We start from the raw sequence: 24933 nt of genomic DNA, 5'->3' as shown, positions 1-24933 counted from the left end.
TCACACACACACACACACACACAGCCCTCATACACAAATTTATGCAAGTATACATAATTTTATATGTTGGTGCTATTACTATTTTTAACAAACTGGTAATTGTTAGGTCAATTAAGAATAAGAAAATAAGAGTTTTTGTTTTGCTTTCAAGTTTTCTTTCTTTGGTACTCTTCTATGTGAATCTGAGTTTCTGACCTATAATTTTTTTTCTCTCTCTAGATAACTTCCTTTAACATTACAGGGAAGGAAAGTCTATTGGCAACACATACTCTCAATTTATTTTAGATTTTGTTTTTGTATAAGAAAGTTTTTATTTCTTAATTTTTGAGGGCTTGATTTTCAGGGTATAGAATTCTAGGATAGTGGTTTTTTTCATCTTAAAACTTTAAATAGTTTACTCCATTCTCTTCTGGTTTGCATTGTTTTAGAGGAGAGATCAGATGAAATTCTTGTCTTTGCTCCTCTGTAGGTAAGATATCCCCCCTTTAGACCTCTTTTAGGATTTAAAATAATCTTTGATTTTTATATTTGAAAAATTTTATGCCCAGGTATAGTTTTTTGTTTGTTTTTTTTGCTTTGGCATTTATACTGCTTGGTTTTTCCTGAGCTTCCTGGATCTGTGGTTTGGTGTCTGATTTTGTTTTGGGAAATTCTCAGTCATTATTTCAGATATTTTTTTCTGTTCCTTTCTCTCCTTCATTTTCTTTCTGGTACTCCTATTGTACATATTTACACAGTCCATGGACATTCTGTTTTGTTCATTCTTTGTTTCCTTTGATTTTCAGTTTGGGAGATATTTATTGATATATGCTCAAGTTCAAAGATTAGTTCTTCAACTATTTTTAACAATAAATCCCATTGAAAGCATTCTTCTTCTTCATTGTTATTCATTTGATCTCTAGCATTTTACAACCTGGTGTTAGCTTTTCATTGCTGTGACAAAATACCTTAGGAAAAACAAAGGATGAAAGATTTATTTTGCCTTATGTTTTTGTCCATTGTCAGCTGGCTCCTTTGTTTCTGGGCCTGTGGTGAGGCAGACCATCAGGGTGGAAGGTCATGAGGAAGCCAAGTAGCTTAGCTCATGATAACTGAGAAGCAGAGAGAGGGCAGAAGAGGGCTGGGGACAAGAGATACCTTTATAGGGTATCCCCTTGGTGACCTACTTCTTCCAGCTAGTTCCACATCCTGTGGTGTCCCACCACCTCTCAATAGTCCATTGGATGAACTCATCACTGGATCAATCCATTGATGAGATCAGAGCCCTCATGATCTAATCATTACTCCCTAATTCCGGAACATTGATGTATTTGGGTCAAAGCCTTCAACACATAAGCCGTTGGGGAACATTCTAGTTACAAATGGTAACACACCCCCATGGCAATGACCTCTGGAGTCTTAACTCTCATATTTGACCATATCAAGCACGGATCAAGAGTACAGTTAAGGCTTTGGTGCTCCACTACTGGTTTGTTTCTGTGGAAGTTTTTTCTACTTCTAGGAAGTTGTGATTCTCTGTTTCCACCTTCTCTCTCAAGTGTTAGAGGCAGTGGTTTGTCCAGTGACCTTATTTCTCTTAAGAATTTTAGATGAACTGTTGGTTTTTCAGTTTGTTCAGCTTTTTACTTATCATAAGGACCAAGTGGTAACTTCTAAGCTCCATACACACAGAACACATCCTATATTAATTTATTTCCTTTCACTACCTTTATAGAGTTGCACAGGAGTGAGGCATGCAGGAGAGAGCCTTCAACACATTTGGTGGAAACAACTGACAGGCTTAATTAGGATCATGGTGAATTATATTGATGACGATGATCATTATCATCATAAATCTAAGGAAGAGAGTTGGGGTTTCCAGATGGGCAAAGTAATAGAACCTACAGAAAAGATTCGGGGGTAGGACTTTTTTTCACTTGAATATGCTCAAATTCAGACTTTTGACCTTACTCTCAAATGAAGTTTGATATAGTAATTCTAAGCAGAGAACATGCCAACAGAATTGAAAGATCTTCCTCATATAATTTAATATTTTACCCCATTTTTGGACCACATTCCTTAGAGTATACTATGAGCTTAATAGTTTCTATAATTATAATTATCTTGAGAATAACATAATTACATTGCTTTATATTTTTGATGTCTAGAAAAGCCGTTAGTTATATTTAAATTGTACATAATTGTTATGAATTCTGCTTTGCATTTTTCTTCTAAAAATGTTAACAGTGTAGGCTTTTCTAATGTCTAAGAGCTACTGGTTTGGGGACACAAGAATTTGTGATTTAGAGGAAAACATCAATAGATAACAAGAAGCAAGATGAGACTGACAGGACCCAGAGACAGGTTTTCTGTGGCAACACTGGGAACAATAGAGGTCAGGACCTGATAGAGCACATGGACACTGGCTAGAACTGGACTTCTTAGCTAGCTCCTCCTGATATGCTATTGCCTGAAGGTTGAATTCCCCCCAAACTCATGCTGAAACCCAATCTGCAGTGATATCAAGAAGTGGGGCCTTTAGAGGTAATCAGGTCACAGGGGCAAAGCCTGCATCATGGGATTATGAAAGAGGACCAAGGGAGCTTACTTGCTCCCTCTGCCGTGTGAGGTTACAGGGAGAAGGTGGCTTCTATGAAGCAAAGAGTAAGCCTTTGCCAGATAGAATCTGCTGATGGTTTGATCTTGTACTTCCCAGCCTCCAGAACTGGGACTGATAGATGTCTGTGGTGTATAAATTACTCCATTCTAAGGGGTTTTGTTATAGCAGCCCAAACACACTAAGACTCGGCATGACCCAGGTTCTTGTGGGAATGCATGAGTTTTCAGGTGTCCTACTTCTCTAAAGCATCCGTGGTTCTGCCTGTGGGTAGGGAATGTAATTGATGCATAATTAGTCCATGAATTATTGAGAACAGACTGGTATGAAATAATAGGAATGATGCCCTCTGGGTTAGGAACACATTTAATATTTTAAGGCTGATATTCAGGTAAAGCTAAATCATGTGGTTGTTATTTCCAGGGCCTACATTGACCCAGAGCTGTATCTGATTACTTAAAACATAAGAAGAACAAACCATATGAAGAAATATTCCTGTCAGCACGTAACTAACATGGGTACAGAAACATTATGGACACACAAAACAAGAGGAGGACAGAACCATGAAAAGGAATAATTTATTGCAACTGTCTTACTTAAAAATAGCCCACTTGGTGCTTATGAGAATTATTTATCTTAGGAAAATACTAGCTTCTTCCTTCCCCACTACCTACTCAGGAGTAGGTCCTTCTTTTGGTGACTTCTTGGGCTGATTCTTTCTTAACAAGCATGTACATTTGTCTGTTGTATAGTTCACCAACTGTAACTACAATACTTAGTACCCTGTGTTTCCTTTCTCTGACCTTGTGCTTAACTGGCTCTTACACCAGCTACTCTACAGCCTGCTACAGAAGAATATTTTGCATGGCAGCTGCTCTTTGGTACCCATTTTGGTCATGGGTATGTATTGCCTTTGTTCTCTCTTTGGCTCCTGTGACTGTTTCCAGTTGTCTGTCTGGTGCCTTGATCTAAGTGCCCCAGGGTTTCTCTGCCTAAGCAATGTTTCTTCCAACAGCATTGGCTAGCACTAGTTATAAACAGACTCATTGACTAGGATTAAAGGTGTATTTCTACTTTTATATTTTAATTTTACTATCAAATATATTTTCTTTGGAGCAGTCTGGTCATGGCTCAATTGAAGTAATACTTTTATTTATTTAAAGATTTCATTAGTTAACAAACATGAATTGAAGATTTTATATACTCAAGTATTACATCAGATCCCGGAGATGCAAAGTTCTCTCCTCCTTCCTGCATTCCCTCCTCCTTTTCCTTCCCTTCCTCTCTAAGTCCCTCCTTCCTTCCTTTCTTCTTTGAATAGTCAATATTTTGCTAAGTACTTGGAGATATAAAAATGAGTGCAATGCAGTCCTAGTCCTCATAAAACTTTCAATCTAGTAGCAACTCAGAAAAGTAAAGGGATCATTAAATTACAAATAGGTGCAATAAATGATGTGCTAGAGGTTTGCATTGGTTCTAGGAGATTGTGCATGTGTGTGTGTGTGTGTGTGTGTGTGTGTGTGTGTGTGTGCACGTGCGCCTATGGCCTATGTGTAGTGGGGATAGCATGTTCATATTAACTTTCATTTGCTTCCAGAAGAGGTGACCTGGAGCTGAGTTCTGAGAGTCGAGGTTTTGCGTGTGCCAAGCTTGGAAACATCTACAAACATCTTAAGGCAAAAACCTTCTTGGTGGGTAAGGAGAACTATAAGTGGAGTAGATCCTGTGGGGTAGCAAGGGATGTATCTGGAAAAGTCCTCAGGACCGCTTCATGAAGACTTTTGTGCACAAGGGTAGGAAACCTGCAGAGTGCTGACTTTGAGGAATGTTATGCAAAGGGAGTGCCATGATTAGCTTTGCATTCAAAAGATAATAGTCTAATAATATTGTAGGTTATGGCATTGCAAGACAATGGGCAAGCCTGCACATCTGGGTTCCGGTGAGGAGGTAGTGGCAATAATCAAGATATGTGCTGAAAAGCCTGGGTATCTGCCCTTGAACACTCACACTCCAAGGCTCATGATAAATCACTGTAATGGAGCAAGCTGAGTATTAGTAGAGGCAGGAATACAGCCCGGTATAACACCGTTTATCTCCCTTGTCTTTTTAATTTAAGCTCCTTCTGACTTTAAAATTCTGTGGCTCTAGGCTATCTGTTGTGGAGGATGGTGCTGTCTTCTGAGCCTCTCTACTTTAAGGCTAATGGCACATCAAAGAGGAACCATGTGAGAATGTTCCTAGGAGCACTGCTCACAGAGGGGAAACAGGAAACAACTCAAATGCCCATCAGAGGGAGAGGGAGCAAACTGACAACTGTGGAGACACCAAGCAATATTACATATGGTTGGAGTGAATGAACCACAGCCGTGACACAACTATGTGAGGGCATCTTAGACATACAAACTTAAGTGATAAGTTCCAAAAGGTCTATAAAATGTGATACCTTCTCCCTAAAGTAAGGAAACAGCTAAAATAAATTATATGCTTTTAAGAGAGATACATGACCTACCTATTATGTAATTTACATATTTGTATATAATTAAACTATAGAAAGAGGACAATAAGACAAGGATGGACAGGGAATCCTGGATGATGTTCCCGTGGGTGGGAAGAGCATGAGAAAGAAAGTGAGGGACCATGTGGTTAGACTAAGTGATTGTCAAGGTTCTGGACTTCAGTTTAGGGTGCTTATTACATTATTCAAAGTGATTAAGTAAGTAACGACATCTCATGTACAGGAAAGCCATTTGTGGCGGTAAAAGAGTGACGCAAATAGGAATGTGGTTTAACTAATATAGGGCCCTGAGCTGAAGAAGGAAGAAAGGTAAAAAGAGAAAAAGAACCAGGTAGTGATGATGAAATGGAGCTGGGAAGGTGGAGTGAGCCAGAAAACAGTGAGGTGGGTTTGAGGTGGCTAAGGAAACAAAGCACCAGGCAACCCATACCACCTGTCAATCAGCGGGGTCTCCTGGCCAATCCTGGAAGGACACAGATCTCAGCAAGATCACCCCACCAACCACAGGAGGACTCCCTTTCCTGTCCCAAGCCCTCTCTTCCTGCAATAAGCCCAATAAAATTCCAATCCAGCTGAGCCTGGGTTCGATTCCCTTGATCGGCTCTGTTGGACTAGAGGGTCTTACTGGGGAGCACATCTCAATAAAGCCTTGTTCAGCAGCTTTTAATCTGCCTACTTTTGATCAACTGTGCCTGACCTTACAGAAACCAGCCAGTGTGAGGAGAGAATAGGGGTTGGGAGGGGAGGGGAGGAGTGGGCACAGGTTGGGGAGCCCACAGGTGATGGGGGCAAGTGCTGGTGTCAGCCAATAGAATAGTGTCATCTGTAGTTAGTAAATTCCCTCCGAAGGCCTCTTGGAGAAGAAGTGACCAGCTTGCCACACTGCAATTCAAGGTGAGCCTCACCAGAGTGACAAAGGAGCTGAATCTGGTTTCAATTTTCCACTATTACCAAGACCTTGAATATCAGCTCAAGTCCTTGTCTGGTAAACCCATAAACAAAGGCTCCTCTCTCCCAGTTTCCCTGCAGGCCTGAGCCACTGACTCAACTTCAGTGCCATGTCATACTCACAGTTTTATGATGTCTGATCCAAACTTGTGAACCATTAAATAGCAGGTGGTTTGCAAGAACAGTTTTTCTAAGAAAAAATAAAGAGAGCAAATAGAATTCATTTTATTATGGTGAATTTAAAACACAAGTTAATGATGATCTTAATGAGGAACAAAGGTTGAGTAATTAATTAATGAAGAATGTGAGTATTTAATTTTAAGGCTTTGGTAATTTTAAAGTGAATGTATCTGTTAAAATATCATTTCCATCTCAGGTTTACATGCATTCCACTTTACTATACGTGCTAAAGACCAACAGTTTATTATGAAAACAGTTTCACTTTGGGTTTTCATTTTCTTTATTGACACCAAGGAATATCTGAAATGTGGGCTTAGATCTCATTTGTTGAAGTTAAAAGAAACACAACTTGTGTGAAAGTCAATAATCTGGAATGTGGATCAGACAGAGATATTCAGGTCTACTTTTTGCTATTACCATCCTGGAGCTACAAGATCAACTCTTAACCGTTGTCCCTGCACTGCCACCTGCATCCCGAACACAGACACACAGGGCACAGGTACACCCTTCAACAAAATATCTTAGGAGGATCAGGGATGTTTTGTGGATGAATCCATCTACATAATTGCCACAGCCCGGCTGGCTGGGCAAAACAACCGGGGGGTGATGAACAACTTGTGTACTTTGATACAGCAGGAGAGGGAGCTGTTTATTGTAGGACAGGAGGGGTATATATACATTCCACACAGCTCATCTTAATTAACATAAACTAGATACAGCAGTCAACCAATAAGGAATCTCCACACTTAATGGCTCGCGGGTGTTACTTCATAAACCACTCCCTCTGGCAAAATGCCAGGCACCATCCTATCTTATTTACAGACCTTAACACATAATATGACTAGTCAATTCTTGTCCTGCTTCTCCACTTTGTGAGTCTGTTGTGGAACCCTGCTAATTAAACTTTGGGTCTTATAGTTAGGGCCAGATGAGCTGTCCTGAGAAGAGATGACTGAAGCGAATTGACCTTGCCATGCTCAAATTGGGGGACCCAGGCCTTGCCTGAAGCGTGAGTTGTAACAAAAACAAAAAACAGAAATAACATAATAAAATAACAGAAAAAATATAGGGGACTCTCCTTGGTTCTTCAATTTCACTTAGAGGTAAGTGATATTAAATATTATTTTTGTATTAAAATACATATATTACATGGCTTTTTAAAAACAATAATGGACAACTTCAAACATAGTATGTTCTTGAACTAAGCAATTATACATGTGTCCCCACATTACTGCTGAACTTAATGAAATAACAAGTTATAAGGGAATACTGTTATTAACTGCCTAGCAATAAATTAGATAACTGAGATGAAATGGGGAAATTCTAGAAAGACAAAAATGCCCAAAGTGACTCAAGAATAAATAGACAATTTCCATACATATAACAAGTAGGAAGATTAAATTAGTAATAAAAATCTCACAGGTCTGCGGTTATGGCTCAGTGGTAGAGCGCTTGCCTAACACAAGCAAGGCGCTAGGTTCGATCCTCAGCACCACAGAAAAAACTAAATAAAAAAATAAAATAAAGGTATTGTGTCCAACTATAAAAAAAAAAAAAACCCTCACAAATAAAAGCCCTAGACTAGAAGACCTCACTGGTGACTTCTACCAAGCATTTAAAGATCAATACCAACTCATCACAACTTTTCCAAAACCTGGAAGAGAAGACTCCATTTCTTAACAGTCATAATGACAGGATTACTTTGATACAAAAACCAGGCACATCCCTTAAAAAAGAAAACTATAATCAAATTCTCTTATAAATATGGCCACAAAAATCCTCAATAAAATACCAGCAACATAGAAATAAGTTTTATACTGTAATCTTGTAAAATTTATCCCCAAAATGAAAAAGTTATTTAACATCTGAAAATCAACAAATATTTTACATCACATCAATAAAAGACAAAAACCATATAATCATTTAATAGATGAGAAAATATTTGTCAAAACACCACATTCCTTCATGAATTAAAAAAGAGAGAGAGAACAAAAACAAAAAAGTAGAAATAAAAGGGAACTTCTGCAACATGATAAAGGTTATCTACAAAAATGTCACAGCTGATGTGATATTTAATAGCAAAAGAATGAATCATTTCCTTCTAAGATGAGGAAAGGCAAGAATGTTTGCTGTCACCACTTCTATTCAACATTATATTGGAAATTCTAGCCAAAAAGTTAGGAAAAAGAGTAGGGGAGAGAGAGAGAGAGAGAGAGAGAGAGAGAGAGAGAGAGAGAGAAAAGGCATCCAGAATATCAAAAAAGAAAATAATATACTATTGTGTAGATGATATCATCTTGTATGTTCAAAATCCTAAGAAATCCATTTAAAAACTATAATAACTACTAAATGAGTTTAGCATATTTGTGGCAGGATTCAAAGTTGTAATGCAAACTCAACTGTCTTTCTGTGCAGCATAAATGAGCAAATAAATGAAATTAAGAAAACAATTCCATTTACAATAGTATCAAAAAGAATTAAACATTTAGGAATACATTTAACAAAAAGGTATGATATATTCTTTGAATCTCTATTATTAAAAGAAGTTAAAGAAGACCTAAATAAATGGAAATACACCCTTAGTTTATAGATTGGCAGACTTAATATTGTTAAAGTGGCAATCTCCCTAAATTGGCCCACAGATTTAATGCAATCTCTATCAAAGTCCTAACTTCTATGTAGAAAATGATCAGCTGATCCTAATCTTTATGGGGAAATTCAAAATTCAGAATAGCTAAAATAATTTTGAAAGAGGAAAACAAAGGTAGAGAGTTTATACTTTCCAATTTCAAAATTATTATAAAAATAACCAAGACAGGGGGTATTAGAATAGGGATACAGATCAATGAAATAGAATCAAAAGCCTCAAATTAAATCCTAAAATGTCTAATCAATTGACTTTTGACAAAGGTGCCAAGAAAATTTCAATAGTGGGAGGAATTTAACAAATGGTGCTTGGAACAATTGGAGCAAAAGAATAAATGCATTCCCTCACCTCACACCATTATAAAAACAACTCAAGATGGACCAAAGACCTAACTGCAGAAGCTTCAACTATAAAAATCTTAGAAGAAAATATTGCTACAAATCACTGTGTGTTTGAACTAGCTTAAATATGACACCAAAAATATGAGAAAAAGAAGAAAAAAATAAACAAATTTGATTTCCTCAAAATTAAAAAAAAAACACTTTTTTTGTGCTTCAAAGATTAACATCGAGAAAAGAATTTGAGAAGACATTTGCAAATCATATGATAGATGATTTAGCACAGGGTACTAGACTATATAAAGGACTATTAAAACTTACATCAAATTTGTGGGAGGCAATTGATTTGGCTTTTGCACTAGGCATCAAGAGACTAAACCAATGTGGAGTGTCATTGCAACATCTGAGCATTAGTTAAATACAGGAGACTCCATAACCAATTAACCAATTAAACTGGAACCAATTAAGTTGTTTCTATGACACACTTCCTTCCATTTTCTATAAATGCTATCAGATCATGTTACTAGTTGGATTTCTCTGGACCTGCTTTTGTTCCAGAGTTTATCTGATTTATGAATTTTTTGTTCTCTTCTACTTGTTCTGTTTTGTGTATAATTGCTCAAATAAGCTCTACTAAAATTTAAAAGCCTAGGGATTTTTTCTTTTAACAGATTTTGCATAGTCAGCAGGATCCAAAGCAGAACTCCAGGGACTTCTCAGGAGCACGATAGGATAGCCAGAGATAGGTGACTATTGAGTCCAAGATGCTCACTGTTTTCCTGCTATATCTAGGGATCATGGTAAATTCTCTTTAGGATTCTGATATTACTCAGATTTGTGTTTTAAACACAGTTTGTTTGAGCAAATTTTGGGTTTGGAAGTTGATTTTATAATCATGAATAAAAGATTCCTCTTTGTGTCTTGAGCCCAAGTCCATGGTTAATTTGTGCTGGGAGAGATCATATGACCCTTGGAGTTTGTGGTGGCTGAGCAAATCAGACAGGAACTAAAATGGGTTTGTTAGGAATAAGATTGGATCTTATAGAGATATCTTAAATGTTTGACTGGGTCAGAAAGAAACTAGACTAGATAGATATGATGAGTTCATCTGGGGTTGAAGAGTCCAGAACTCCCTGTTCCATAAGAGAAGGAATTATGAGTTAATCTGGATCTAATTAGTCTAGACCCTCCCACCCCCATCTGGAACTGCAGCCGATTTTCTGTATAGAGACCACCATTTTCTAGAGAAATGAATGAGACTTATCTTGGCGTTGCAGTAGCCACAGTGGGAAGGCAGGGACTCCATTTAGGTCTGCAGATACCCAATGAGTAACTAAAAGCAGGATACTGTTACTGGGCAGCCCTAATGCTGCTCAGGAAGAAAGAGGCTGGGCCATAATGCTCACTGCTTCAGAAATATTCAGTCAAATTGGTAGGAAAATAGATTTCATTCCAAACCACCTTTGAAGGAAGATAGAAGAAGCTTAATTGTTTCAAAGGTTCTATCTCCTAAATTCCTGAGATTGAGCTAAACCTTTGAAGGGGAGAAGTCAGAGGAGAAGTGACAGTGGCCAGGAAGTGAGACATGTACCAATGCAGATGGAGTTGGCCTGCCTTAAATAGGCCTGACTGGGCACAATCTTCATCCCCATCTTCTTTGGAGCCTTTCAGGGTGGGGGGTCCCAGCCCCACCACTCCCTGAAGCCTCCACTCTCGGCATAAGGAAGCCATTTCCAATTTCAGATGGGGCCCCCCAAATTCAGTCTGTTTCAATGCAACTTCATTTTTTAAAAAAAATCTGTCTCCTTTATTACCTTAAGCTTTTTGACTTGCTGGGCTCTACATGTTAATCATTTAAGGAGTGATCACATAAAAGCTAGTAGTACAGTTTATTAGCCCTAAACTTACCTATCTGGTTCCCTTTCAAGACTGAGATGAGATGTTCAGGAACATTTGACTGTTAGCTTTTACAACATCCTCTTTCAGATCCCTGGAGAGGCATCTAGGAATTTTCAGTCATTGCTCTATCCCTTCCAGGGAATCACCCCCTGATGAGACTGCCACCCTGACTCAGTCAGGAGTGATCATCGCATGGGAACCAAATTACCATCTTCCTGGATCATAGGTCTGACAGATAATCATCCTGAACAACAAGTAGAAATGGCCTCCCCAAGCAATAAGGATTTCTCCAGAGCCACCTCATAGAATCAGAAATGAGAGATGATCAGCCAGACCCACAGTTTGACTAAGACCTGCTTAATCATGCAGACCTCTCATCGCTGCCCCCGTGCTTCCTCTTTTTAAACCTAATGCTTCTGTTATAACCCCCAGAGATGGGGCTGAGGTGCTGGATCTCACTTTGCCTTCCTAAGATGGCCACATCAGTTTAAGTTTCTTCTCTACTTTTTACCATTACCTTTGCTCTTTGTGTTTTAGGGCAAAAGGCTGTAACCTGGTTGGCTGGAATCCTTGGAGTCAGACCCCTGGCCTAGGACTCTGGTCACAAAACCCTTCCCCTCAGACTTCTGTTGACTGCCTCTTCTTCCAATCAAGTGCCTCTTCTTGTCCTGGTCTTTGCTCTGCCCCCCAAACTCTTCCTTGATAATAAAAGAAGTTTAGAAAGGAAATCTCCATTTGAAGGGGCATCTCCCTCTCATATATATTCATATATATGAATGATCAAGAAAAGGGAAGATCAGATCATGGGAAGGTTTTTTTCACTGAAGAAGGCAAAGACTCAGGTCTGTTGAAACAAACTTCACCATTGACCATTTCCAGTCAAGTCTTGTCATTTTCTTGGCGGGTACTGGTACTGAAGCCTGAACTCAGACTAGTCATCCCAGCTAACAATAGTTTAGAGCAATTTTTAGGCAGGTCAGTTAAGAAAAGAGGAAGAGTCCTTTGACTCAATTCTCTCATGGAAGTAAATGAGGTGATTAGGAAGTTTAAAAAAAATCTTCAGAGTAATTGGGGGAATATGAATGGATCCTTAGAAGAGCTGAAGATGAGTTTTAACAAGTTCTTTCTAGGTGTGGTCAGTTTTCTATCCTTTCTAACTCTGATGACTTGATAAACATTAATTTTTCAGGAGATTGATAGCAACCAAATTCCTTTGGAGGATTTGTGTTTTTGCAGATTAGAGCCTAGCTCTGTTTAGGTAGTGGTAATTAATACACTATAGTGACATATTTTGAGGTGATATTTCCTGAACTCTTTTAATGGCTAGGTTTGTTTAATGAGAAATTGAAGCATAATTGTTAAGAAGGAGTAAATTAGTTGACTATAAACAGGATGAAAGTTTGTGGATGAACTTTGAACTTAACAATAAATAAGGCATAGTCTAATTTTTAAAAAATTGCAATGGACATGAACAGGTATATTGCCAAAAACTATATATAAATGTCCAATAAGCATCCAAAAAGGTATTCCATATCATTAGCTATCATGGAAATATAAATCCAAACCAAGATGAGACACAACTTTATGCTGTCACCGGCATCCTAGGCCAGAGGCCTAACTCCTGGGGTCCCAGCTAACCAGGATACCACTGTCCCCAAAAAACAAACAGAAAATGTTGTGGTGAAAAGCAGGAAAGGAAACTTTAATCACTATGGCCACATTGGGCAGGCAACGTGAGATTCTGTCTTTGGAGTGCTGACAAGACCTTCAGGTTTAAATAGAGAAGAATTGGGGTATGGGCTGAAGGTCTGCATAGTCAACAGTCTCATTCAAACTGTGGCCTAGTTGATCATTCTCTCAGTTCTGGTTCCTCAAAGTAGCTCCAGAAAAGTCCTTATCACTTGCAGGAGCAATTTCTACTTGCTCAGGATGTTTATTCATCAGAACTGTCATCTGGAAGGTGGCAATTCAGTTCCCATGAGAGGATGGCTCCTGCTGATCCTAGAAGGAGTAGGACAACAATTGGAGATTTCTAGTGCCACTTCAGGGGTCTGAAACAGGATGCTGCAAATCTCCTTGCAAATCTCTCCTCAGTCTTGAAGGGGGATGAGAGGTTGGGTAAATTTAGTGCTAATAAACCTAGATTAGTAGTTTTTAGATAAATACTCCTTAAATGATTCCATGCCTACATGCAGAGATAAATAGGGTCTTGACCCCAAATTTAATGTAGTAAAAGGAGACAGATACAAAGTGAAGGCTGAGATGCCAACTTTATAATTTCACTTTGACCCCCTTCAAAATATTTTAAAATTTCTCTCTAGGGCTGGGATTGTGGTTCAGCGGTAGAGCACTTGCCTAGCATGGACGGGGCCTGGGGTTTGATCCTCAGCACCATATAAAAGTAAAGGCATTGTGTTGTGTCCATCTACACCTAAAAAATAAATATTAAAAAAATTCTCTCAAGATTTTTTTCTTTGATCTATTTATATTTCAGAAGTGTGTTATTTAATTTTCATATGTTTGGGATTTCCTGTTTGTTTTTTTCCTTTTGTTGATTTCCAGTTCAGTGCCACTTGGGTCTGAGAGCAGTTACCCATTGGGCATCTGCAGGCCTAAAGGAAGAGTCACTGCTTTTAGCAAAGGTAGCTTCTCTAAATCTTAGATACAATACCTTCTAGGATATCCTCCAGTTAAGAGAAAAAGTGCTGAGCATGTGGAAAAATTAGAAGCTTCATACAATGCTGGTAGGAATATAATATAGTGTGGCCTCTTTTGGTAATCAGCCTAGCAATTCCTCAAATTGTTTAGCCTATGATTGAACAATTTGCTACATGGTCCAGCAATTCTTCTCCTACATCAAAACCTGAGAGGACTGAGAGTATCTTCAGACAAAAACTTGTGCTCAAATATTCATAGCAGCAATTATTTATACTAGCCACTCAAAGTGTTCATCAACTAACAGACTAATAAACAAAATGTTGATATGCATATAATGGAATATTAATTCCCCCATGAAAAAATAATGAATGAATTATTCTACAACATGTGTTCACATTAAAAACATCTTAAGGGTTGGAGCTGTGGCTCAGTGGTAGAGCGCTTGCCTAGCCTGTGTGAGGCACTGAGTTAGGTTCTCAGCACCACGTATAAGTAAATAAATAAAATAAAGGTCCATCGATGACTAAAAATTTTTTTCAAAAAAAATCTTAAAACATTATGCTATGTGAGAGAAACTACTATGCTAAGTGAAAGAAACCAATCACAAAAGATGAAATATTTTATGTTTCAATTTATAGGGAATGCCCATAAAGGGGAAATTCTTAGAGACAGAAAGCGGAGCAATGTTTGACAGGGGATGGAGAGTGTGTGTGTTTGGGGAGTGACAGCTCAGGGTTATGGAATATCTTTTGGGGGCAAGAAAAATGTTCTAAAATTGATTGTGGTGATGGAGTATACAAATTGATTATAGTGAATTTATAGAAAGCCACCAAATTTATACTTTATATGGGTGAATTGGATAGCATGTGAATTTTAACTCAATAGACACGTCTACAAGCATATTCCCTCCCCTTAGATGATCCTTTTTAGCATGCTGTTGAGGAGATTGCCCCCCTCCCCGAAAAAAAAAAAAACCTCTGATGTCACAGGACTCTGAAACCCCAGTTCCTTAGCAGCTCTTTGGCTTCTGACCTTGGGGGAAGGTGTTTCTCTATGTGAACTACAATTTCCTTCACTGAAGAATGTGGCAATTATATTTGGTCCCCTTTCTTATAGCATCTTGTAAGTTTAGAGAATTTTATATGAGACATTCAAAATTAAGTGAAGGAGAGAGGCAGATTAGAAGCGAGTTTAAAATATTGTTAACGCAGAACTAGCATAGCCCAGAGCAGAGCAATTTAAAAACTGACATTAGTAAGTTCTTTGATTAACTTACATTACCAGCCGAGAGAGGCAGAGAAAATTCATCTTCTATCCGGTAAGATAAGAGGTATTTGTGTGTTTCTTAGAATTCTGTTTTGCTCAAGTCAAAGCAAATGGCTACAGGGTTCTCCCTCACTCTCAGAGCAGGACCAGCCATTTGAACAACCATTCTCCTCAAATGAATTCTGTGGTCGTAAGCTTGAGAGGCCCCTGGAGCAATGGTAGATGTAGGGATATGAGTTGGCCTTCTGAGAGCTAAATTCTAAGATCACATGGAAGGGTGGATAGCAGAAATATACAGCCTCAGGAAGGAGCAGATATCCCCAGTAGGATGAGATAGGAATCTGTTACTGATACCAATGAAGAAATGATTGCATTAGTGTATTGATAGTAGCTTATCTTCTATGGTTGGGATGTGTCCACCAAATATCATGTGTTGGAAAATCAATTCTCCCTGTGACAATGTTGAGAGGTGGAGCCTAATATGAGGTGATTGCTTTCATGAATGGACTCATTTGTTATTGCAGGAGGGGGTTAGCTATCCTGAAGGAGGGCTTGTTACAAAAGCAAGTCTGGCTCCCTCTTGCTCTCTCACTTATTATCCTCTTTTGCCTTTCTGTCCTCTGCTATGGGATGACAGCATGAAGGCCCTCATCAGATGCCAGTGTCATACTCTTGGACTTCCCAGGAATAAATTTCTGTTCATTATAAATTACTCTGTGCTATTTTGTGATAGCAGCACCAATGGACTAAGACACTATCTAAAGTAAAAATTATACTGTTGAACACTGCTTGTGACCAGGAAGGTGATTTCTACACATCCAAAGAATGGGAACTTGCAACAGCACAGGAAAAAAGAAAATATGTCCATTCCAGAGGGCAAAGGAGACTTCAGAAAGGACCCGTTCAACAGTCATCATACATTAGGTGTACACCTGTGTGTGCAACAAAACCTAGGATGTTCCAATTTTTGTCACCTTCATGTTTTCCATTGCTTTCTTGCACCTAAGATACTTTTGAAGGAGCACTTATTTTTATCCTCATTCTATAGGCAAGAACACTGAAACTTAGAGAGCTTAGATCACATACATATTAAATGGTTCAGCTGAGGTTAGAGTCTTTTACTCTAAGAGCCAATGTTATTTATAGTGTACATTTGGACACACTTAGGACATTTTGTTTGATGCCTTGTCTATCTCAGGTCAAGCAGGTACTGTTATACATTAATTATTAATGAGAAACTTGAAGCACAGTCAGACCTATTGATCATGTAACTACTTTTGAGGCTACATATTAAAATTAAATTGGTTCATTATAATTATACGCAATACTAGGATACATGAGTTACCTTCTTCCTTCTAAGACTCCATGAGTTTTTAACTATCCTATTCCACAGAGATGAGATTTCTGCATAGGTGACTCAAGGAAGTTCTGGCAAGACACTCAGGGCATGTGATTCTGTTGACCCCTAGTGAGAATGATTCCATTAATCATTTTTTCCATTAACAATTCTGAGATTCTTCCAAGGTGTTTACTAATGAGAGCTGGAGGCAAAAGCGGCGGGTGAAAAGGAAGGTCAGAAATACTTTGCACAGTTTGAAAAAACTGTCTGCCCAGGTACCAGAAAGGGCAACGTGATTTACTGAGTGATTCTTTTCAAGAATGTAGCTTATTTGCTTTCTCTGCTAAGGTCATGTGCTTTATTCTTGGTTACCTTTAGAGAGAAAAGGAATACTTAAACATAGTTTCAAAAATAATTTTGTGTTTATATACATAATTTCATCCTTCTATCTCCCATTTTTTTGTGGCTTAGAAGACAGAAGGCAATACTGGGTTCAGTGAGGCATTGTAGACCAGTTCTATTATGTTTTCTAAGAGAAACCTAAGCTAGGAGATAGTCTATCTTTGTCATCCCATACAGTTCATGTAACCATTCTGAAAAAAAATTCAACTGGAGCAATTTCAATGGCTTAGGAAGGCTGTTTGGTTTTATTTTCAGTTTATCAATTACTGCTTTGCTTGCAGTTGGAAACCAGACATTCAGTACAGGTTAAAAGGTCATTACACTTGACAGATGTAAAAGGAGGTGGACATTATTGTTCCCACTTTATGGATGAGGGAAACAGTGCCCAGAATGGTAGGCCCATAATTGAAAACCCAACTATATGCCTTCTTCCCTTAGCAAAGTGACAACTTCCATTTCACTAGAATCTGACTTTCAGCCTCTCATTTTACCATGTCAGACAGAAATTCCCTGTGGATGAAGAGTCAACAGGATGCCTAAATACCAGTAATCTTGTTTTGGAATATTTTTTTGATATTATAGAAAAAAAGAAGGGCTAATCTAGAAAATGGGATTTTTATTTAGTCTTTTACCTTTGGACAACACATCTTTGCCTAAAAAGAGAAAAGTCAAACTCAAGTTGCAATGGTTAAATTTGTCAGTCGGGTCTATTATACACAGAAAGGGCAAACAATTTAAACAAGACTTAACAATAACTATGACTTTTCCTCACTTTTGTGAAATTGTAATAACATTTTCCCCTTTTTCTGTAACTTAGAGATGTGAAAATATAAAGTCTGAATTCTTTTGTTTTCTGTTCCTATAACAAAATATTCGAGGTTAGAAATTTCATAGCAAAAAAAAAAAGGTTTATTTAGCTCTCCATTTGAATGAGAGGTTAAATATCTAAGATTGGGTGGCCCCATCTGTTCAGTTTCTGGTGAGGAACCCACTCCCCTATCCCACTTTCTTGGCTGCATCACAACATGGAAGGGAAATATGCAAGAAGAAGAGAGCAATCACATGGTTGAATAGGAAGCAAGAAGGGGCTAGATTTGCTTTCTTTTCTTTCTTTTTTTTTTTTTTTTTAAAGATGGGGTCTAACTCAGTTAGCTAGGCTGGTCCTAAACTCATGGCTCAAGTGATACTCCTCCTTCAGTCTCCCAAGTCATTGGGATTATAGGCATGTGTACCAGCCTTGCAAGCTTGCTTTAAGAAAATTAAATTGGTACCTTATAATTGTACGCAATACTGGGATTTATTGTGAAGGTTTGCTCTCTTTCTAACAACTTGCTCTCTCCCTCTAGACCAGCATTAACTCCTTCCCAGAGGATGCTTCCATGACCCAGTGACCTTCTTCTGGGCCCTATCTCTTACAGATAGCACTAAGATTTATAAGAGATTGTAAATGTCTAGTAATAGGGGATAAGTCAATTAAAATATAAGACATTTATATGGTGAAGAACTATAGGGTAATTAACAGACTTGACTTAGGTCTATATGTCTTCTTGTGTGTAGGTCTTAAAAACAATGTTGAGTGAAAAAGGGAAGCTGCAGAGCCATGCATGCTGTTGCTCGCTGAAGTCAAATTTCAGCCTACACAAAGGAAAATTATAGAAAGACGATGGCAAAAGCAGCAAATTTTGGAATCCCTTTGAATCTCCACATACAAGAAAAGCACTTGGATAGCAGAAACCAGAATCCACAGACAACAGTTACAACAAAACAGAGTATCTCCATGAACCCCCATGTACTGTTAGGTAAGCATGGACATTCACAGCCACAAGTCCTGTGGCTTATCAATATCTGTACCAGAGAAAGTAGAGGGAAGCAATTGATGTCAGACAACCCCGGGAAAAGAGAATCCCCAAAGGGCTGCAGGCGTTGACTAGAAAACATGCTTGGTGGGCCAATAGAGGACAGCAGTTGAGACTGGAAGAAGAGGTTTTGCCTACAGCAATAGCAGGTGGGTGCCAGTGGCTCAAGGTCAGAAGGACTTAGGGTCTGGGGTCATTTGGCATCTGTAAGATGTAGAAACTGACCCACCAAAGCTACCTTCCAGGACAGGGCTCACACTGAGGAGAAAATGCTACACATGGAAGCAAAACTGAGCCAAATAGAAATTAAGTCTAAAGAAACTCCATATAAAAGTGGGAAGGGGAGAAGAGTCACAGAATCTCAGAAAAGAAGAGCTCACCTATGTTTTAAACACTATTCAACAAGAAGAGCTCTGTGCATTTAGAAAAACTCTCCTCAGCCACCTCTTTCTAAGAGTTCTTAAAAACCAATTTCATATAAAAATAAGCAAGAGAAATGTATCTAGGTCAACTCCCATACAAAGTTATTATAAGAAAAAAAAGAAGGAACAGAATAGCATCTTTACAGATAGTAAAAGCATGCCAGGAAATAAGGTGAGAGAGAGAGAGAGAGATTAAAATATAATATAATATCTCATGAAAGAACAGTAAAAATGAGAATGAGAATAAAACTCAGTCATGGAATAAAAGAATAGAAAATCATTGAGAAATGAATTTAAAAGAAATGAACACAATATCAAGTGAAAACAATAGGTGTCTTAAGAGAAATAGAAAGTGAAAGGAGGGAAACTTTTATAGATTAAAAAATAAGTGAAGAAATGAAAAATAAGAGACAAGCAAAATATCAAAGACAGACAATGAGGATTCAACAGATGGTTATAGAAATATCAGAAGAAGAAAACAAAGCAAGAGACTGAAGAAATGCTAAAACTTTTGCTGAAATTAGAAAATATATGATCTAAATCACGCATTGAGGTAGAGAGAGAGAAAGAGAGAGAGAGAGAGAGAGAGAGAGAGAGAGAGAGAGAGAGAGAGAGAGAGAAAGCATGCACACCACATGCCTGACAACATCAAAATTCAACAATTAACACCAAGACATTTTCTAATTAGATGGCTAACCTTCACAGTAAACAAAAGAAAACAATTCTTTGAACTTCTAGGGGAAAAATAATGTTGACTTACAAAGGAAAAGAAAATTAGATTATCATTAGGCTTCTTAATAACATATTTAAGACGTTCAGGGAAATAAATTATGCCATGGATTTTTATATCCAGAGAAATGCTGACTTTCAAGTACAAAGGGCATAGACAACATGCTCTCAACATGCAAGAATTCAGGGAATATTGTTCCCATGAGTCCTTCCTGAGGAATGAACTTTAGATAGTAAGAGACATCCCGAGAGAGCTGGGGTTAACCTTAATCACAGTTGTGAGTGGAACTTAGACTAAATGAGGCTAACAGGGGGTGGGTGTTCTATGTGCTCAGAAAAAATAGAGATCAATGATTTAGAAGGGTGGAAAAATGAGGAAATCATATAAAAACAATTTTAACTGCTCTCAATAATTACAAAATATGTTAATGATGGTAAAATTAGAACTGATAGTCTGAGAAAGTTTTGTGTGTAATAGGGGATAGGTGAATGAGCAATTATGGGCTATTTTAATTCTATCACTTAGTCCTTGGCAATTAGGACTCTGTGTAGAAAGACTTTGGAAAGAAGGAGCAGAGGATACTAAAGAGATTAAGAAAAACATTCTGTAGTTCCGGTTTTTAATTAGAAGTGTCAGCATGAACTCAGTAGTAGAAAAATCTACTCCCATGAAGTAGCATTGAGTTAAAAAAAAAAAAAGTTGACCCTAAAAAAATATTCTCAAAACAATGTATTCATGATTGTTCAAGGAACAATATTCTATAAAGGAATAGAATTTTCTTCTTTCTGAGACTGAAAAAATTCAACTTGTCTGAATCACTGTTCAGTTCCTTCTTTTGTGGGGTAGATAGGGGAATTTATTGAGAACTAATTGAAATCAATGCATGGTCCCGATTATTTTCCCATTTGGGGTTTTGAGGTTAGTCATTTCCCCAGGTAATAGTGGGACCATCTGTGTGTCTGGGTATGTGTATACAAGTTAACATAAAATCATTGAAAATTTTTCATTATTTTGATTTCTTGGTACTTAAGGCAATGATCAGCAGGTGGGCAAAATCATTAATGTGACACATAAACCAGCATTGGCCATTTAACAGTTTATTCTCTAAATGTCCCCAGCAATTTCATCCTGCCATGATGGAAAAATGAATGACAGGAAGAAACTGCCTGGAGTGGCATTTTAATTTTAATTTTTATTAGCCCCATAAGAATATCAATCTGTAGAAATAACACAATCAGATTCCATTCCATAAGCCCATGCGGGTGTAAAGAAGGCAAGCAGATACACAGCAGCGCCAGACGGTCTCCATACTTACTAGGCAGGTAACTACACAGTCGCTCCATCGAGGCCTGGATCGTAGAGTTGTGAACTTGAGCCAGCTGTTCGACCACAGATACCACCAGCACACACCCTGCAGGGAGCAGAAGAGCCCATCAGCAGTGCACACAGAAAGCTGGGCCAGAGGGTGAAGGCAAAGGGAGGTGCACCTTAAGAATACAAGTCTTTCCAAAAAAAGAAAACTTTTCTTTGCTTTTTGCCTTTAAAAATCTACTGTGTGCATAAATGCACTATGCACTATGAGTCCTAGTAAAATGTGAGGTGTGTTGAGAAGAATATGGGTTCGGGGGTCAGAAAGTTTCGGGTTATTTGTGGTCAGTTTTGCCACTTGTGATGTCTGTGACTTTAGGGAAGCAATTTGATCTTTCCTAATTTGTGCTCCTGTCTGGTCACGTAGGAGAAAGAGACGATGTTTAAATGAGATAGTGCAAGGAAAACAGCCCATACAGAGCAGAAGCTTAATAGATATTTGTCCTACCCTGCTCTCTTTCCCTCCTTTCTGCAGTAGATGGTTTTGTTATGCAGGATCATCCCTATCCTATGCATTTTCAGCCTATGACCCAGGGTTAGGTTCCTAATTTTGGAACAGAGGCAGAAATTGCCTAGAAGACCTGGCATTAGTTTGATCTTGTAATCCTGGACTCACCGACCCATCTTTCTGAACCTTTAGTCTCCTCTTTACAAAGTAGGTAATAGAATGTTTCCACAGGGCTGACATGATGATTCAATGAAACAATAATGCAACAGAGTATGCCTGGGAAATCACAACACACAAGTCAAATATTGTATTTGAAGCTACAGAGCACACTTCTTGAAAAAGAGTACCAATGTGATGAATATCTAGAAGCAAACTTGGATCAAATCAGAAATTTAAATTAGGAATTAGGAATTTAATTCTTTTACCTCCTTTGTTAGGTGGTAAGTGTGAATGTCCAAAGCTGCTAGGCTGACAGTTCTATCGTCTGAATTGCTGGAAGTCCAAACCTAGTTTTTCAAGGGGAAGGGACTCTCTTCTGAACACGCATACTGTAGTTGGTCAAAGATCCATAAGTGTGTGAAAATAAATCATTAGATCCCATCGAGATAAGAGAAGTGGGAATTTTTCCAGGCAGAAAGAAATAAAACTTTCTATAAAACGAGAGATTACCATTGAAGAAATGAGAGGTATCCGCCTCTATAGGAATTGCAATGCCTAATGATACTTTGTTCTAGATTGTTCTGTCCCTTCTGCTGGGCAAAGAGGGGCTCATGAAACAGAGATAGTGAGATCCTGTTGTTCGTGGTCTTGTTGGGCTCTGAGGGTACCTATATATTTGCATTTATCACTGTCAACCATTGAGTCAATTGGCTGTTTTTAACTTAATACTTGGCTCTTCAGGGTGTTCTTGCATTGCAATAAATTAAATAGCTGATACTTACCAGCACCTTATGGTCTAAAAAGCATTTATACACACACATATATATTCTTTATTTAAAAAATAACTTTCAACAATATAAACACAATGCAAATCCATTTTAGAAAATGTTTTAAATATAGAACAGTATAAAACAGATCATAAAACATTACTCAGCTCACTTAGAGATAATCAATTTTTAAAAAATATATTAAATATATTTAACAAATATGAATATCTTCAAGATTTATTATCATAAATAATGTATTTACTTTTATACCATGAATTATGTCTCTAATAATCACTTATTAAATTAGTTGAAGCCAAATAAATTTTAACAACTAACTGCAACTGGAAAACAATAAGTAGTGCTATTGCAATGTGATAAGAGGATGAAAAGTGGCTTAGTAGGAAAGGAAGAGGCTTTGAAAAAGAAAAGACAAAAAACTTGATTTTAGGAGCTCAGGCCCTGCCCAGATCCGGCCACATTGACAGTAGGCCCAGGTCCATCCTGACACTGGCAGACACTGCGGGAGATCAGGCTCCAGCACAGGACCACCTCCAATCAGCGGAATACTGCAGGAGTCCAGGCCCAGCCCAGGTCTGCCTACACGAACATATGTGGGACCCAGGCCCTGTGGAGGTCTGAGTCCACCACCCCCACCACCACCTGCGAGCCCAAGCCTAACCCACTTCCATCTTGGGACACTGAAGACATCACCATAGCCTTCTCCACAGAGTAGCCCCCATCTTTTGACAACAGACAGGGCCTAGAAACAGCTGCATTTCAGAGCAGGCCCATCCTTTCAGCCCTATCTCTATAAGACATTGCATCCATCTTGGGGCACCCCCACTATTATCTAAAGTTACTTCAGCTATTGCCACCGCCATCTTGAATTGCAGTAGTATACATTGGGGGACATCAGCAGGGTCTGGAAGCCCAACATCAAGGTGAGGTACACTTAATCTACACGGATACTACAAGAATATAGGGTAGAAACTGTAATATCTCAGATCCACACTGCAAGAAAGGAAGACACATAGACAACATGAAAAAATAATGGAGGAAAGTGTCCCAAACAAACCAGGATACTACAATAACAGAACCCATGGACAGCAACGTTGATGAAATGTCAGAGAAGGAGTTCAAAAAGTTCATAATTAAAATGATCTATGAATTAAAGAATAACCTAATAAATGAGCAAATACAGGTAAAAAGTGATCACTCAAAGAGAGAGAGAGAGAGAGCAAATTCAGGTAGCAAAAGATTGCTTCAAGAGAGAGATAGAGACTCTGAAAAAAAACAGGCAGAAATCCTTGATATGAAGGATTCAATAAATCAAATAAAAAACTCAATAGAAAGCATAACCAACAGACTAGATCACTTAGAAGAAAGAATATCAGATAATGGAGACAAAGTATACACTCTGGAAAAGAATGTTGACCACACAGTGAAGATAGTAAGAAACAGAACATCCAAGAATTATGGGACAGCGTCAAAAGACCAAATATAAGAGTTATTAGGATAGAGGAAGGCACAGAGTTTCAAACCAAAGGAATGCACAATATCTTCAATGAGATAATATCAGAAAATTTCTCAAGCATGGAGAATGAATTGGAAAATCAAATATAAGAGGTTTACAGGACACCAAATGTACAAAATTACAACAGGTCTATACCAAGGCACATTATAATGAAAATGCCTAGCATGCAGAATAAGGGTAGAATCTTAAAAGCTGCAAAAGAGAGGAATCAGATCACACATAGGGGAGACCAATTCATATCTCAGCAGATTTTCAACTCGGACCCTCAAAGTCAGGAGAACATGGAACAACATATACCAAGCTCTGAAAAAAAATGAATGCCAACCAAAAATCTTTTCTTAAAAAAATATTTTTTGTTGTAGTTCACAAAATATCTTTATTTTATTTATTTTTATGTGGTACTGAGGATTGAACCCAGGGCCTCGAATGTGCTAGGCAAGCACTCTACTGCTGAACCACAATCCCAACCCCCAAGAATCTTCTATCCCATAAAATTAAGCTTTAGATTTTATGATGAAATAAAAAAAACTTCCATGATAAACAAAAGTTAAAAGAATTTACAACTAGAAAGTCTGCACTACAGAATATCCTTGGCAAAATATTCCATGAAGAGGAAATGAAAAATGGTGATGAAAATCAGCAGAAGGAGGTATTACACTAAAGGAAAAACTAATCAGAGGAGAAACCAAGTCAAGGTAAATACCAAAAATAAACAAAAATGACTGGGAATACAAACCATGTCCCAATAGTAACCCTGAATATTAATGGCCTAAACTCATCAATCAAAAGAAATAGACTATAAGATTGTATTTTTTAAAAAAAGACCCAACAATATGCTGCCTCCATGAGACTCTTAGGAAA

At 38.0% G+C, this 24933-nt stretch overlaps 1 protein-coding gene across 1 annotated transcript in view; it reads right to left on the bottom strand.

Annotated features, from left to right (window-relative positions):
* Nucleotides 1-24933, bottom strand: part of Aoah (acyloxyacyl hydrolase) — a 202798-nt gene that overhangs the window by 149026 nt on the left and 28839 nt on the right. The window contains exons 2-3 of the mRNA XM_005319198.5: nt 21112-21207; nt 6183-6249 (exon numbers count right to left, since the gene is read on the bottom strand). Coding sequence (XP_005319255.2) covers nt 6183-6249; nt 21112-21207 — 163 coding nt within the window. The remainder of the gene's footprint in view (nt 1-6182; nt 6250-21111; nt 21208-24933) is intronic.

The sequence above is a fragment of the Ictidomys tridecemlineatus genome, chromosome 2 (assembly GCF_052094955.1).
Source record: "Ictidomys tridecemlineatus isolate mIctTri1 chromosome 2, mIctTri1.hap1, whole genome shotgun sequence".
Classification (NCBI taxonomy): Eukaryota; Metazoa; Chordata; class Mammalia; order Rodentia; family Sciuridae; genus Ictidomys; species Ictidomys tridecemlineatus.
Note: the sequence above shows the minus strand (reverse complement) of the source record. Positions and strands in the feature narration are given on the sequence as shown.